This window comes from Alternaria conjuncta, assembly GCF_024043145.1.
Source record: "Alternaria conjuncta strain BMP 0040 chromosome Unknown scaffold_10, whole genome shotgun sequence".
Lineage (NCBI taxonomy): Eukaryota > Fungi > Ascomycota > Dothideomycetes > Pleosporales > Pleosporaceae > Alternaria > Alternaria conjuncta.
Window position 1 is genome coordinate 670,207 of NW_026250099.1, and position 16,658 is coordinate 686,864.

Sequence of the window (16,658 nt, forward strand, 5' to 3'; positions counted from 1 at the left end):
GTACAATAGCATAATTCTGCCCCATAGCGCGAGAGAACCGAATAAAGAACTCACTTGTGACACCCAGTTTCCCACTCATCGTTCGTAGCCGTAGCTAATTCCGTTCTGCCTACCCTGGTGTCATGTTGTGAACTACTCGTGTTCGAATCGCCGACAACAACTCGTATGATAGCTATACGAAAGGGAGTGGATGACGATAGGACTATTGATGTAGGAGATGAGACGCGATCGAAATCGAGATGAGGGTGAATGTTCACGTCAGAGGCGCGTCCGAGCGAAGCCATTTCCGCGGCTAGCGCCGAACGCGTCTCGGGCATCCTCGATACCACACGCATACGAGCTGTGCAAGCACCCGCACCCACGCATGCCAATTGCCCTTCTGCCATACTCTCTATTTTAATCACGTCTTCTATTCTTCGCCCCGCAAATGCAGAGCATACCGTAAGCTTCACGCCGCCCCACCAGCCCCTCTCAAATCCTCCCGACGCGTCTCGCAGCGCGTTTTCTCGACACCCGCACGCAGGGCAAACCACTCTACCGCCGCCGCCATGTACCTTCCGCGAAACCTGATAGCCCACCTATACCAGAACCTCATAAAACGCACACATGCCGCCGCACCACCTGTTTTACTCCTCGTCGCCCTCGAACCAGACGCGCTTTGTGCCTGCCGAATCCTTACCGCGTTATTGAAGCGCGACTACATACAACACAAGATCCAACCGATAGCCGGATATGGAGACCTATCACGAGCGGCAGAAGAGCTGGTACGGCCGATGCGGACAACGGACGGTGGAAGTGGAGGCGTCGTAATATGTCTGGGCGTCGGAGGCATGGTGGACATGGAAGAGATACTAGGCCTGGACGTGGATGAGGATGGCGAGGGTGGCACTGGCGATGTCGAGGTCTGGCTTTTGGACGCGAGACGGCCGTGGAATCTGACGAACGTTTTTGCCGCCCCCATAAGTCAGGACCCCGCAACGGGAGAGTTTGTGCGGAGACAAGCGGGGGTGGACAAGGGCAAGATCACGCAGTCATACCAGTCGTCAAGGGGTGGAATTATAGTCTTTGACGACGGTGACATCGACGAAGAACTACAGGCAGAGCGTGAAGCATACGCTGGGCTTGAGGAGATGCCAGAGGTGGGGGAAGAAGACGACATCAGCGACGACTCGGACGACCAGGATGATGAGGAGCCGCCGTCTGGACAAGCACCGAAGAAGAGGAAATCTTGGGGCGAGGAAGACGACTCTGAGGATGACATGACAGATGACGAGCGGCCAGCACAAAGACGGAGGAGTAATTCGGTATGTATAGTCGATGTTCAGACGGAGTCTTTACTAACATTACCTAGGGAGGCTCAATACCATCGTCACCCGAACCGAGACGGCGAAGAGGCCTGCTAGCAGCGCAACAACTAGGCGGCTCCTCCGACTTTTCGCGTTCAGACTCCCGCAGCCGCTCCGCATCCCCATCAGTAGCCGCACCGAAAGAGAAGTCGTTGAAGAGCCTACGAAGGCAGCTGATCAAGAAGCGGAACAAGTACGCATCCACACTCGACAAATACTACGGACTCGGCACTTCCTACTCAGACCCAGTCTCTTCTCTCGTATACAACTTAGCGTCGGAACTCGGCCGCGAAGACAACGATCTGCTATGGAATGCCATCGTTGGTGTCAGCAGTCTGGAACTATACGGGCGGACAGGGAGCGGTGTTGGCTTGAACCCCCTCTCGGCACAAGGAGGGTCGGCAGGCTGGAATGGTAACCGCGGAGAGAACATACGCTCTGTCTTGCGAGACGAAGTACGTCGACTGAACCCTGTCACAGATGCCTCAAGTGTGTCCCGCAATGCAACAATGGGCGAGGTGTGGGGTGTCATCCCGACCAGCGCCCTCTCAGCAACAGACAAGTCCATCCGCCTCTCCCCCGAGCCGCGTTTCCTTCTCCTCCGGCACTGGTCTCTCTACGAAAGTATGCTCCACTCGCCCTACCTCTCCGCCAAACTACACATCTGGAGTGATGCAGGGCAAAAGCGACTTGCCAAACTCCTTGCCAAGATGGGTGTTTCGCTCACTGAGTGCAAGCAAAGATACACCCACATGGACATGGAGCTCAAGCGTGGTCTCCGAGAACGCCTTCTGAAGTTCGCGCCACAATATGGGCTCGATGGCCTCGTACCCCCAAAGTCAGGTACAGGCGACCCCAAAGACGGATGGGGTTTCGTACGCTGCTGGGGCTGGAAAGCATGTCTCTCCGCCATCGACGCCGGCGTAATCCTAGGAGCCATCCTCGAAGTCGGCGACGCAAAGAACCTCAACCAATCCGCCCTTGACAGTTCCAACTTCGTCGGAGCCAACGACCACACCGAGATGCCCTCCTCGACGCAAGAACAACAAGACCTCGCCCAAGAACACATCACCAGCCGCTTCTGGACCGCCTACGACGCCCTCGGTGACATCGACCGCCTCGTCGAGCACATCAGCACAGCTCAACACCTCCACCGCGCAATCCTGCGCACCGGAACCGCCCTAATCGAAAAGAAACAAATCCGCCACCTGCGCGCCTTCCGTATGGCCGTCGTCAAAGAAGGCCCCGACGTCCAACTCTTCACCCACCCGGGCGCCCTCACCAAACTCGCCCTCTGGATCGCCGAAGCCATCGTCGAACTCAACGGCACAAAAGGCAAGAACAAGGGAAGCGAGCTCGTCATGGCTGGTCTCGACGACTCCCGCGGTCTCTACGTCGTCGTTGGTCTTGGTGGCGGCGGCGCAACTGAATCTGCTAAATCCCGTCTTCAGAAACGAGAAGCTAAACTTAAAGCTAAGGAAGCGCGGCAGGCGCAGAAGGCTGAAGCGAGAGAGTCCCGCCGTAAAGCGCGTGTCGCGCGGAATCTAGCCGCGGGGCTTGAAGAAGACGAGGTTGCTGATGAATCGGAGTCCGACGCCGAAGAATCTGATTCTTCGGATAACGACTCTGAGGACAGCGAAGATGAGGATGAGGAGAGGGGATCCGGCAGGAATCGCTTCGGTAATGCGTTCCAAGAGGTTGTCAGGGAGACGGGAGCACGCGTAAGAATGGACAGTTTCGAGGCGTGTGTGATTGAGATTAAGAAGGAGGATCTTAGTGGATTTTTGGAGAAACTGAGTCAGAAGGCTGTTGTTGGGTAGAGAGATTTTCTTTGTGTCACGTACTGATTCTGGGGCAAGATGGCGATGATTTGGATTCGGCAAGAAGGGAAAGGCAAGATACCACTTTTGCAGGAGGAAAGGTTGGATTTTGGGCACAGCGCTTTTGCATGATTTGGCATTTTTGGATATGGGGATATCCGTTGCTTCTTTCTTCTATTGATTCAGGCATATTTGTAGGCAGGGCGAACGATGTACAAGCGATGATATTACAAGAGTACTTAGCATAGCACAACCACAACACAGCATAGCATTACAACCAAGCATAGCAAGCAAATCGTATTCATGCATAACATATCCAATTTTCGACCGCTGGGAAGAAAGGAAAGTGGTATCTTTAGTACTAACGCACAAACAAAACCGACACGCCGCTCATCCAAACTACCATCACGACCAAAAACTACTTGGTATACGATCGCTCTTTTCTTCCTCCCATTGTTAGGCCCTCGCCATCTTCGCCATCGTCCCAGCTTCCTTCTCCGCTACTCCTTCTTTTCCTCGTCCGCTGCTTGACACCATCTGTCAGCCTCCTCTTCACCTCGTCCAAGTTGCCATCAATAGTACTGAAGGGCTTGAGCTGGAAGCCGCCCAGGTTCGCACTGCTGCTATTCCGGCTACGACTCTTCTTCGGCGTCTGCGGTCGACTAGAGAAGAAGTCTTGGTTGGCGAGGTCGTGGAACGATTCGTTGCGTGGTATCTCGTTGATGGAGCCGGGTGACGCGGGGTAGTCGTAGGTTTCGATGTCCTGGCCTGCTTCTCTTTCCGCGTCTTCGTCCGACTTTTGCGGTGGTGTGCGGGGACGCTCTTGCTTGACGAAGGGATCCTCGACGATGCGTTTGGAGTGGAAGTCCTCGTACATCTCCGGACCGAGTTCGTTGATGATGTCGTTTACACGCTGGGCGAGGTTCTCACGGCGCTCTTGTAATTTGACGAGTTCGTTGTTGGAGAAGGGGTTCATCATCTTCCAGAGGGGGCCGAGGGACTTGAGGATGTCCATGGCGACTTCGCCGAATCGGAGAGCGCCGTATGTGAGGGTGACGTAGACGACGAGTTGGGGGATGATGAGCCAGCGCTTCTGAATGCCAGCGGGAAGGTATCCGTTGCATTGGTTGTAGGAGTACCAGTAGAGTCCCAAGCAAACATACCAAGCGTAAGCTGTTGGAGCGGCAGCCATGGCAACAAGAAGTTTCCACGTAGCCATGACATCTCTGGCTTGAACCTTGACGTTTGATGCAGCGAGTGCCTCTCTGGCCTTCTTGATCGAGACAACCTTAGTGACAATGAAGACCAAGCTGAAGAGCAGAGTTCCGGGAAGGACGAGCATGCTCAGGAAGAGGAGCTTTCCAAGACGGTAGAAGAAAAGGCCAAATGCCGTAATAGGATGCATCTTTGCATACTGCACCTGGTGATCCCGGAGGCCAAGCGCCTTAAGCTTGCCGTTGTAGGTGGTGACTTCCTTCTTGAGTTCGACGATGCGAGGGTCGTCTTTGTAGCGTTCGTAACCCTGGACGAGGCGGCGATTAAGCTCCACGATCCTTGGAAGAGGGAGCTTCGTGCCTTTGGAGTTGTAGAGGCGGCGCACAGCTTGGATGACCTAGAAGGGTCAGCAGTGATAAAGAGTATGGGTGTGTATCGCACATACCATGAGTGTATCGTAGTCGGGTGTTGTGACCGTGACGGAGATAAGACCCTGACGAATGGTTTCCAGCATCTCTCCGATGGCCTCACGTCTGCCAGGGCCATCGAACTTCTGGGCTAGCTCAGGTGGGACGTGAATGGGCGTGCCGAACTCGATGACGGCCCTTGATCGAAACTTGTGGGCGTGGAAGTAGTTCATGCCGACGGGAATGATGTTCAGGTTGCAGTCTGGCTTCGTTTGCACTGTACCAAGCGCCATGATAGCAACACCAGCTGGGAGATGTTAGTGTATTGAATACTTGAGCTATGGGGTAGTTTACCTTTTAGAGGAAGAAGATCAGTTCTGTCGTGGCTACCACCCTCAGGGAAAATACCGATGCTTCCACCGTGGTGGAGGACCGCATGTACCGCATCGTAAACTTCTGTCTGATCGAGCTTGGGCGCTACCTGGAAGGGTGTTCCCTCGTAACCATCAGCGATACCCTTCTTCGCATTGGCTCCGTCCACGAATGTGCCGTCCTTGGTCATGTCGTTTCGCCCAGTCATCTGCTGCATGGCAACACCTCCCTTGAAGCCACGCTTCAGCCTGATCTCTTCCGGGCCCTTAATCTCGAGTATCTCAGCGGTCGCCGCCTTGTTGTCCACTTTAGGCAGTACGAGGGAGCCGCCGACCTGGAATTTCTTATCTTCAAAGTTGGTGCCCACACCCCGAACAAGCGTCGGGTCGTTGATGGGATCGGGGAGGTATATCTTGCCCTCTGCAGGCTTCGTCATGTCCATGGCTCTTCCTACAGGCACGACACCTGTCAAGCCAGCCATTGCGCCTACGAACTTGCGCTTCATCGATTTATCGGCGATTAGGAATTGGATTCGGCGGTCGGATTCTTTCTTTACGACCCTCATCAACATGAGGGGGTCGACAAACTGCCATGTGTCAGCATAAATTCTGACGAGGTATCGTCGCAACATGTCCTACCTGGTTCGCATGCGGTGCGCACACGAAGATAACAGGGCCTTCCTTTGGTACCTTCCAACTACTCCTAGGATGCACTTCTCGGAAGAAGAGCTCCACCAGGATCGAGAATGTCCATAAGAAGGCATCGTACACGTATTTGTTCATGACGGCGAGCTTCTTGCCCTTCGCGTCTCTCTTCTGGGTCGCCATGGCGGCTACCTAGACCACGATTATGCTGCCGGCGGATGTAAAGAATATGGTATGCGCCGCCAGGAGGGCGAGGTTGGTGTAGCCTCCTATAGCTGGTGATGCGTATCCGTCCGCGGACGCGATGGCGAATGCGACAGAAAACGAGGGGTGACGAGATACGAGATGCGCGCACGGCGGAACAGGGTCGCTGACGATGAAGCTGCGTTGAAAGCTACAGTAATGTCCTTCGTTAGCATCCGAGCGCAGACTCAGACATGTTGTCACGCACCTTCACGTTCTAGCACTTTCTCTATGTAGGTCGCGTGCAGAAGAAGAACATCAGGCCACAGTAAATGGAAGTTCCGAATCCGCGCGGACCTGGATAGCCGATACCCGACGAGCGCTGGCTCTGCTGAGGAAATCAAGCTTTCAGCAGCGCATATCCGCAGCGCTATTTTCGTTGTTGAGCTCGGATATGTGGAGGGTTGCAGATAGGGCCGGGGAAGTGGGATGGTTGCTATGTCATCGCACATTAATTGTTGGCGGCCCTTTTCTAGTGGGGTAGGAGCCAGCTGAGCCCGCTCCACTAAAGTCACAGCTGAGGATGCGCCACACCGATGCAGGTATCTGGCAGAAGTCTACCTTCATTGTTAGCTATTGGAATCACACGTTGATGACTGAGTCAAAATCATAATCACAGATGCGGGTAGTCAGATGAGAGGACCATTATACATTCCAATCTATCAGAGGGTGCCGTCAAGCGGCCCGGGAATATGGTGGTCTATAAAGCAAGAAGGGTATATATGTACAGTAAAGAAGATCAAGACAAGATGCAATGTGCAGATTAAGGCTTACACCATAGCAAAGGCCATCGCTGCCACCAAAACGGTGACAACAGAGGTGCTGACGGTGAGGGCAGAGCCAGCGCCGAGGAACTGCTCTGGAGATGTCGGGTTGGGCAAGCTGGTATTAGCAGCGGGCGCCGACATCAACGTGGTAGTAACAGGAGGTACAACCGGAGCTGGCGAAGAGTCTACCACGAGACCCGTAGTCGCCGATGCTGCCGGCACGTAGACAGTCTCGGTCACACTGGGCGTGCAGCTGCTGGTTGCAGAAGAGCGCGCGAGAGTCACCGTCCGGGTTACGCTGCGGGCGCAACTGCTGGATGAGCCTCCGTTCAACGGACTAGCAGGCTTGCCTGAGGCCGAGGGTTGAGAGCTTGAGACCGACGTGCTTGTTACGACGACGACTGATGAAACAACCTGGGTGGAAACAGGAGCTTCATCAGCCTCTGGGAACTTGGGAACGATGTTGTGGTTGTCGTTCGAAGGCGCCTCGGTGGATGGGGCCTTGCTGGGTGCAGGTGTCTCGCTGGTGACGCTTGATGAGGGAGTAGCTTCGCTGGCAGCTGGAACTTGGCTAGACACAGAGGTGGCTGAAGACACGGCATCGCTTGTCGCAGGAGCAGATGATGGGGCTGGCGTAGAGCTAGGCTTGGTGGAAGGGCTGCTCGATGGCTTCGGCGCGCTGTTGCCCTTTGCAGGCAGGGTACCCTTTTCGATCATCAAGAGCGCCTGGGTGACCTCCAAGGCCGACAGCTGCTGGCCGACGCCAGAGGTGCCGTCCCAGCTTCCAGTGTACCACTTGCTACCGCATGTAACGCCGTCAGTGCCTCCAGAGCAGGCCTTGGCAGCACCGACCGCAGAAGCCTTCAGCAACGGCACGATCTTGTCCTTGGTAAAGGGAGCGACCATGGCAGTCTTAGCAATGAAGCGAGAAAGGTATGCCTTGAATGATTGCTGATCGAGGTTGCAGTGTCGGCCAGACTCACCCGTCTCGCAGGCCCACTCGTACATGATGTCTGTGGCGTTCTCGTAAGGGCTGAAGAACAGCAGTTCAGCGTGATCCAGGAAGCCGGAAGTGCGATCCTTCCAGGTGCTCTCGCCGTTGGTGTAGTCGTACATGAAGGCCGATCCATGGAGATACATGGCGTTGTTGTAAGACCACTGGGTCTTGTCGGCGACTGTGGCGCAGTTGGTCTTGTCGTCTGTACCATCGAACACCTCGTACTGGTCGCTGATAAGTCCAACCTTCTTTGTCCAGTCGTAGATCTTGACAGCCCAGTCCGCGTACTTCTGCTCGCCAGTGTAGCGAGCAAGGCGCGCACCAAGAGCGAAAGCGCAGCCGTTGGAGATTGAGTTCTTGTAGTTGTAGCCGTAGCTATTCTCAGGGTACACTTGCCACTTCAGTCCTCCACCGCAGCTTGTCTCGTCCCAGCGTCCGACAATATTCTCGAAAGCGTTGGTCACGACCTCGAGGTAGCTCGCAGGCGCATCTGCGGGATCGGGGAACTGGTATTCGACCGCGCTCATGACGGCAAGCGCCCAGAAAGCCTGGTCGTCATTGCCAGTCTCTCCTTTGCGGTAGGACAGAATGAAGTCGTTGTCGGGGCCGTAGTTGGCAGTCAATGCCTGTTGAAGCGTCTTGACGTGTGAGTCGTCGCCGGTGAACTGGCTGTACTCGATCATGCCACCCCACGCGGCGCCACCCTCCCACCAGTAGTGGGGCTTGGGCCAGACTCCGACACCCTCGATGGATGTGCCTGTGGCATTGCCCTGGTACATCGACATCAGTCCGTACGCGTATTGTCGAGTGACGGCGAGGATTGACGCTTCTGAAGGTTAGCTTTGTAGCGCGGTTGCTGCGAATATCCTCACCTTCATCCTCGGGGTCGAACTTGATACCGCCGGCGGTCGCTGTAAGGGCACTGAGGAGCACTGCTCCAGTAGTGGTAAAGTACTTCATATTGGTTGAGAAACGAATGGGTAGAGTTCAAAAGAAGGTAACGACTAAAAGTCAGGAAGAGAGAAAGGGAAGAAAAGAACGACTGTATAGCGCCGAGGCTGCAGAACGTGAAGGAGAGCAAGGCACGCATGGTGAATGCCGGGAGTAGGGCTTATCTAAGATCGAACTCGCGTGGACCCATATTTCTTCGGTGAGGGCAGTCGGGGAAGGAGCGCGCGGGTGCAGCAGGGATTGGGTAAGCGGGCGTTTCGAAACGCAGGAACGGATTTGGTGTCGGCCAATGGCTAACTAGCACGCATGTTTCATGTCGGCGGCTGCGCTGCTTTTGGGCCTCCATTTTGGCGCCACTGTACGGTCGTCCGGGCGGCTTGTCCTTCATTATTTGGCCTCCTCAAATCCCTTGTGTTCACTGGCCGTGCCGACGTGCTGTTGCTTTGCTATTGTTTGGCTGCTAAGAAAAGATCGTCGCGTGTCGCAGTGCTCTCGCGACCAACACCAGGACCGACTGCACGACTATCTCTTACGCTACGGATGATCAGCTAGAGGTACACTACCCGCACGAATGAGGGGCGATCGGGGCCGTCGTAGTGCTAAGAGCGCGGGGATCATCACAACCATAAGCAACAGGAAAGAATGTTGAATAATGAAAGTCAGCTTACGGACCCATGGCTCGTTCATGAGGCGGAGTTTAATCAAAACCCCTCCAACTCATGCCTCGGCCCGTCTGCGATCATGCGCTGAGGCGTATCGTCCCAGGTCTACCCAGAACGCCCCCATATATGAATAGTACGCGAAAGTAACACAGCCACTCAGTTGACCCCCACAAGCCTCTTCTCCTTCTTCTCCTTCTCTGAATCGCGCAGTGCGGCGATCTCCTCTCTGGTCATGTTGTACGATGCGTTGACTTGGTTGAACGGGTTTTCGGGGTGCTTCTCGAACTCCTTGCGGATTTGGTCGATCTTCTGCTGTCGTCGCAGACCCTTCTCGTCCTTCATCTCGTCCAGTCTTCGCTCCTCAAACGCAGCGTATGCAGCCTTGAAGCGCCTCTCGGGATGGCGGTCCACCTTGTCTTGGCTGTTGCCCGTGATATCCAGAGCGTCGAGCGCGTTGTCGATACCGGTGGCGTTGAGCGCGCCAGGCTTCGCGTCGAAGGAGCCGAGCGCTGAGTCGATGCCGCCCCCGCGGGGCTTCTTCTCGGCTTTGGGGTTCTTGCCCTTGGGCTTGGAGGGCAGGGAAGCCTCCTCTTCACGGAGCAGGGCTTCCTTCTCAGCCTTCTTACGGGCTGCCTCAGCGGCCTTTTCTGCTGCGGCCTCGCTATGATATATTAGCTACTGCGTAAGTAGGGGCGAAGATGCACATACGCCTTTGCATTTGACTTTGCGCCCTTGTTCCATTCCTCTGCCTCTGCCTTCTCAGCTTGTTGGTTCTTTGCAGCCTGCTTCGATGCAGCGGCGTCTGCCTTGCGGGCTTGTCCTTGTGCCTTCTTCGAGCCCCCTCCATCGCCGCCGACCGCGCCCTTTTTCGCCATTATGTCGTGAGGTATGCGAGATCGTATCTGTTCCCGAAGGGGATGGACGTGGTGCGCGAGTATTTCGATGTGTGGTGTGTAGTTGCGAGTGAGTCAAAGTTTGGTATGCGGCGCCTGACAGCGGCTTGCGGGCATCAGCGGGGCACAATGGCGTCAGACAACACCGACACGCGTGAATGACTAAGCACCACTGAAGGCTCTTTCCACGCGTACTCACAAACGTCTTCGCTCTTGTTGAACAGATGAGATGCCATTCGTTTCGGCTTACAATCATCTTTCTATATACATCACGAACAAAAAATACCTCAATAAAGGGAACTTGGCTGTTTCAGAGCCTGCGTTTCTGTTCATGGAATATCTACCTTGCCAGGCCTCATGATCGGCTGCAAAGAATGGACTGTTACACAATCCCCTCTTCTTTCTCTCTCCTTATGTGTTCTCGTCTCGCTCGCATGGCGTTACCCGGAGTGAGCTGCTTCAAGCCGAGCCATGGCGAGTTGATAGGACTGGGACCCGTGTAGATGAAGATGTCGTAGAGGAAGCCTCCAAACGCGCAGCCAAGGAATGGTGCCACCATCGGGATCTAGACATGGTCAGCAAGAGCTACGAACGCCATCAGAAGAAATACCCAGAAGTAGTAGCCGCCAGCGGACCACACCTCATGACCATATCCGACCGCATAAGACATCAGTCTTGGGCTGAAGTCACGAGCGATGTTGATCGCATAACCAGTCTGCCAGCCGAAGCAAGACCCCAAGCCGAAGATGAGGAAGAACAAGCAGAGAGGAAACCATTTGTCGGACTATAGTAGATTCAGCACCATACCATCGATTACTCTTATCGGTTATACCTTCGGGACACCATTATTGCTCGGATCCTTCAACGCGAAGATGACGAACATCAACAGTGTACTTGCGATGAACTCCGAGAAGAACTGGCTAGTCTTGGTAAGGAATGGCTGTGGGTAAGTACAGAAGATGTTCGCAGTAGCCTTCTCAGCCGGAGGCACTGTTCGCATCTTCCCGCCCTCAAACCAGTCGATGGAGCTGATGTAGTTCGCGTATACGATCCCAGAACCAACAAACCCACCGAGCATCTGTGCGGCGAAGTACATAGGGAACCGCCGCCAGGGCAGCTGACGAAAGATGCAGTTGCTGAGGGTAATCGCCGGGTTTAGGTATGCGCCAGAGTCGCCTGCTACGTACAGACCAAGCATGACGCCCAGGCCCCAGCTTCTCAGTGTTAGCATACCTTGCGACGTTCCAATACTTCGATGTTCGACTCACCCCCAGTTGATGGACTGATACTGCCCGAACCCATTACCACCTGGAGCCGTCGTCTGTCCAGTCGAAAGCAACACCTGCGCAACCGCTCCATCACCGAACATAACCATTATAGCGGTGCCCCAGAACTCCGCGAACGGCTCCCTCATCACCGTCCGTATACGCGACCACAGCAACTCGGAGGCCGCGCCGTGATCATGCTCTTCGTCGATGGGTGCTTGAGGATGCAAGCCAAGTACCGATCGCTTCCGTTGAGCGCTCGACGACGTTCGATGGGCCGAGAGTTCAGAGTCGGTAGAATGCGCCGAATACTGTGTTTGCGCTTGGGTCAGAGGTGTAGCACTCGTACCAGAAGTAACGGTGTGTAGACGATCATCAGAGCGGTCGTCTGCCCAATCCCGTGTTATCGACGGCCCTGGGGCCATGGGTCCTTGAGATGTCATTCTGAACGCACGTCAAAGCAACACTAAACGAAGAAGAGGAACGGCTTGATTCAAAGCCTGTTGAGCCTCAACACCAGTGCCAGAGCGAGGAAAGTACTAGCAAATGCACAACAAACAGCCTACTCAGCGGACCACGACTGCTTAAGCATGTCTCTTTGCCATGCCCTCGGCTCTGTATACCCCGTATGCTAGAAGACGTCACAGCATAATCCCCCATCACGATGCCAACGCCATTGGAAGCCGATCTCGTACTTCCCCTCATTTCTACTAGTCAGATCTCCCGGATGAGGGGGAGGGTGCCCGCGCCATGAGCTTGGGACGTGACTGTTGTGCGCCAGGCATGACGTCTGTCAAGGCTGGGGGCTTATTTCCGTGGATGGGGCTGGGGGATGGGGATCTTCATGGGATTGTGGGATAGTGTGACTGAATATGGGATTGAATGAGTGTGATTTTGGATTTGCTGTAGGTGAAATCGGATTGAATTGATGCCCTGTTATTCCCGATGAAAGAAGTGGGCTCTGAATCTGGGGTGCAGATGCGGCCGGCGATCGCGATGCCCTTTAGCGCGAAGTTTGTCAACCACCACCTACCTACCTAAGTACTAGATAGTCACTGTTCGCCCACTGACCGCCTATGCCGCTCCCCTATCCTCATGTACTCGACATATTCTTTCTGACAAGTCGCTCAAACGAAATTTACCTTCTCTTCCGTTGATCGGTATACTCATAAGCCTGAATATGCAGATAAGCACGTATGATGTCATCAGGCTGCGCATGAGGTGGCAGCTGCCTTGTCACACTCCGCACCCACCTTCATCCTACTCACCATACCCTCAAGCTTTCATCTGGTTTCCACTCGAGTTACGTCTACACTCGTTACCTGACGAGTGATGCTCTTCCCAACTCAACATTGTCCGTATGTCCAATGAGTGTTAACCCCGCATCGGTCAGCAGCGGACGTTGGCCGTGTTATCTGCACAAAGAGTCCAATACGCGTGGTCGCCCTCAAGATCGCACACATCTGTCACGCCATTGAGACATGGTGCAGTGCGCACTTTGCAAATCAGTCGCGGACGCGATAGAGAAGAAGGTGGAACCTCCCGGCGAGTACGTGTGGAGATATCGTGATGTCCAGCAGAACGTTGGGTGCGTTACATGCCAAAAAATAGCGCGAAGGTTCGAAATCCACACAGGGACCGATTGTATAGGAGACTGGTTCGGCTCTATTTGCTACTCTAAATTAGAGGAGGATTTGTGGTTGGAAATTGGTTACGAAAGAGTCGAGGACGGGATATTTTCTATCTACTCCTTCGTCTTGGAGATTCATACAATTCTAAGTGCGCCCAGATTTCCCCTTTTTGACCAACAAATCGACATCGAGGGTATCAAGAGGTGGATCAGTAGATGTGAAACGGATCACACAGGCATATGTGCTGCAACTACGAACTCAAGGACCAAGACGCCGGGCGCCACAGACCTACGATTCATCGACGTGGAAAAGCGTTGCCTGGTGAAGCAATCAGAGCATGATGAAGACTGGCGATACGCCGCCTTGAGCTATGTTTGGGGGACAGCTGTCAACCCTTTCCAGACAGTCGAAGCCAATGTCGAAGCTTTGAGCGAGGAATATGCGTTCGATCTTCCTTGTAACCGCACTCGCCTCCCCAACACTATTCTAGACAGCATATACTTTGTACGCGCTTTAGGCCTTCGCTACTTATGGGTTGACAGATTCTCTATTGTTCAGGATGATGAAGTCACAAAGCCACGTCTGTTGGCCTCCATGGCATATATATACTCCAATGCGTACGTCACTATCGCTGCCACGGAAGGAGAAGACAGTTCGTACGGTATACCTGGAGTCAACAAAGAGCGACCAAGGAAACCACTCTCTGAAGTATATAATTTTGGTCTCAGCTGCCGCGTCCAGGTGTCAGCGCCTAGAACTAAACCACCACGTACGGCGTATCATAACCGCGGCTGGACTTTTCAAGAGTGGACATTTTCGCGTCGCACGGTCGTTTTTCATGATCAATCAGTGTCTTGGATTTGCGAACAGTCCCAAGAATCAGAAAGAAAACAGTATCGGCTCGTGGTTCCTAAAAAACTGTCACGTCGGACTTGGGAAACGTATCCTAATTTCGAGGGGTACTGTAGTGCTGTTCAAACATACAACAAACGGACGTTGACTTATTCCGAAGATGTCCTAGCTGCATTCAATGCGTTCACCACTGTGCAAGGACGAGCTATGAAAAGCGGTTTCATGTTTGGTATACCGGAACTCTTCCTACCCAGTATGCTTTGCTGGCATCATGGGGAAACCCTTCGGAATTATCGTGCAGGACACCTCCAACAAAGGCGAATGGATCCTCACGGCAAAATTTTGAAAGCGTTTCCTTCCTGGTCGTGGGTGGGCTGGTCTGGGCCAGTTAACATGAATTCTGCCGAGGCGGCGTGCCGACTGGCGATAAGAAGACTCCACTGCTCCACTCTTGAATATCCTCACCTTATTGAACTTTCCAAAGTTATCATCGAACCGCGCGGCGAGCGGAAGGAATATGTCAAGGACCTACACTACTACGAAACCCGCGGCTCGATTAGCTTAGCGAAGAACGAATACTATTCACCCCACTTACCTATCGAAGTGTTCGACAAGCACCCTATGGTTCGAGAAGATGAGTTACAAAGCTTGACAGCTGGATGCGTTCATTCTACTATTCTAGAGTTCAGGACTCGGCGGCTTATTGCTTCTTTATCCGAGCACCATCGCGACGACCTGAGAGAAGAAACGCCTATCCTGACAGGTCCTGAAGGTCAAATGATCGGTCTCTTAGATATCGACATCTCGCTCAATGCTCTTCAGTTACCTCAACACGATGTTGAACTCATCTGCATCAGCGTGGGTAGGCCTGTGTGTACTGAACATGCTAAGCTGCGTGACCTTAACCAAGGAGAGGTCTTCCAATGGACCTGTCCTCGGGAGTGTTTCCCTGACTTCAATCACTTCGCTTGTGAGATCTATACACCAGCATCCAAATGGCAGTTCATGTCTTACGACGTTCTTTGGATCGAGTGGGAAGATGGGATAGCTTACCGGAAAGCTATAGGACACGTGTGGAAGGATGAATGGGATGCTGCAGACACGGAAGAGGTCGACATTCGACTAGGATAATCGACTCATGGTGGTACTGTACTGTATTGGTATCTGCCCGGCTGTTCTTTCACAGCGCGAAGTCCAACGTCATCAGGATGCGAGACGACGACAACCACTCACCCCGCCGCAACTATCTACTCCATGCGGTCTCCAGGAGCCAACATCTCCTCCTCAGAGTCAGACTCGACCTTGTCAGGAAGCCTTGTCTTCCTCAACTTCTTCTCAACCCTCTCCATCGCCTCACCCCCAACCGGCATGTCGGTGTCTATGGCCTGCTCGGTGGCCTTCATGTTCTTCCGCTCGGACTGGCGGCGGCCGTTGTACTCGTTCTTGCGCTTCCTTGTCGCCAAGACATCTTCTTCGTTCATCTATATTTCGTTAGCATTTGTAGTTTGCAATCAAAATATCTTCACAAGCAAAAGAGAACTTACCTCAAGGGGATGCAGCAGATCGCGAATCACCCTCACCACATCGACCGTAGTCACCAAGTCAAGGTCCTTCTTGAACCTCTTGTTGATGTTCCTCAATTCTACCGCCGAATTGATCTGGCTGCCCATGTAGTCGCCCTGGCCGTGCGTAAACTCCGACAAGACTGCCAGAGTGGCCAACAGGCGCAAGTCCCAAGTCGCCGCGTCACCGGCCGGACGGAATGTACGTCCACCGTACATGGGAGGGGGAGGGGGGAAGGAGGTCATGTCGACGCCCCAGTTCTCTTCGAGGAGGGCGAGGGAGGCGGCGGCGGGGTGTGTAGTGCCCAACTTGTTGTTGGGGATGCTGTCGAGCTTATCGAGGAGGTCACGTACGCTCCTGGGCTCCATGGTGACTTGCGGACCGTCGAAGGGCTCGCCGCGAATCATGTCGCGCTTCTCGGTGCGGGTGAGCTCGGAGAATGTAGGCATGATGTATACAAAAAAGCTTTAAAGTGATGATAGCTTGATTGTATGTGGGTGGTTAAAGGAAGCAGAATTACGACCAGAAGAAAGTTTTACATGACCTAGGCTCCAGTGCGTAAAAGTCTTGCAGTGAAGGAGAGTAGTGAATTCCCCTTCACGCTCACATTCACTTGATATTCACGCCGGATTTCCACACTCACTGCGACTACAATCAACGTATACTTACCCACTAGTACTGGATTAAGTAAGAGCAAAAATGACGCCATCCCCAAGTCTGAGTGAAGGCGAGTGAAAGACATCAAAGTGAGCAAAAAAGAGCAAAAACAAATAATCACAACACTGCGGTAGACTATGAGGATCGAACTCACTCACCGAAATGGCTGTTATCAACGGTATTCTCAAGGTCAACCCAGGAGACGCATCCAGGGATTATTAGGCCATTCGGAGTCGTGTTGTGATGGAATATCGCTCAATTAAATATAATATGTAGACATATCGCAAGTCGTGGGTGAGTTTGTTGTGGGGAGATATGGGTCGAGGAGAGTGCAAACGCAGTGTTGTGAAAAGTGAGTGCGAACATGAAAGTA

General features: G+C 53.6%; 6 protein-coding genes across 6 annotated transcripts; 1 reads left to right on the plus strand and 5 right to left on the minus strand.

The window, feature by feature from the left end:
* Positions 1–548: 548 nt before the first annotated feature.
* J4E85_007293 (uncharacterized protein) lies at positions 549–3,166 on the plus strand (the record flags this gene model as incomplete). Its single annotated transcript, XM_051471525.1, has 2 exons — positions 549–1,304; positions 1,352–3,166. The coding sequence occupies 2 exons, from the start codon at positions 549–551 to the stop codon at positions 3,164–3,166; spliced, it is 2,571 nt and encodes an 856-aa protein (XP_051324599.1).
* Positions 3,167–3,584: 418 nt separating this feature from the next.
* On the minus strand, positions 3,585–5,987 carry J4E85_007294 (uncharacterized protein; the record flags this gene model as incomplete). Its single annotated transcript, XM_051471526.1, has 4 exons — positions 3,585–4,778; positions 4,827–5,095; positions 5,143–5,746; positions 5,799–5,987. 4 exons carry the CDS (start codon positions 5,985–5,987, stop codon positions 3,585–3,587), a joined length of 2,256 nt encoding a protein of 751 aa, XP_051324600.1.
* Positions 5,988–6,817: 830 nt separating this feature from the next.
* J4E85_007295 (uncharacterized protein) lies at positions 6,818–8,771 on the minus strand (the record flags this gene model as incomplete). Its single annotated transcript, XM_051471527.1, has 2 exons — positions 6,818–8,637; positions 8,684–8,771. 2 exons carry the CDS (start codon positions 8,769–8,771, stop codon positions 6,818–6,820), a joined length of 1,908 nt encoding a protein of 635 aa, XP_051324601.1.
* Positions 8,772–9,580: 809 nt separating this feature from the next.
* J4E85_007296 (uncharacterized protein) lies at positions 9,581–10,299 on the minus strand (the record flags this gene model as incomplete). The annotated part of the gene is made up of 2 exons (XM_051471528.1): positions 9,581–10,085; positions 10,133–10,299. The coding sequence occupies 2 exons, from the start codon at positions 10,297–10,299 to the stop codon at positions 9,581–9,583; spliced, it is 672 nt and encodes a 223-aa protein (XP_051324602.1).
* A 400-nt stretch (positions 10,300–10,699) lies between these two features.
* Positions 10,700–12,025, minus strand: J4E85_007297 (uncharacterized protein; the record flags this gene model as incomplete). The annotated part of the gene is made up of 4 exons (XM_051471529.1): positions 10,700–10,882; positions 10,928–11,101; positions 11,150–11,531; positions 11,586–12,025. The coding sequence occupies 4 exons, from the start codon at positions 12,023–12,025 to the stop codon at positions 10,700–10,702; spliced, it is 1,179 nt and encodes a 392-aa protein (XP_051324603.1).
* Positions 12,026–15,312: 3,287 nt separating this feature from the next.
* On the minus strand, positions 15,313–16,077 carry J4E85_007298 (uncharacterized protein; the record flags this gene model as incomplete). The annotated part of the gene is made up of 2 exons (XM_051471530.1): positions 15,313–15,546; positions 15,610–16,077. 2 exons carry the CDS (start codon positions 16,075–16,077, stop codon positions 15,313–15,315), a joined length of 702 nt encoding a protein of 233 aa, XP_051324604.1.
* Positions 16,078–16,658: the final 581 nt, after the last annotated feature.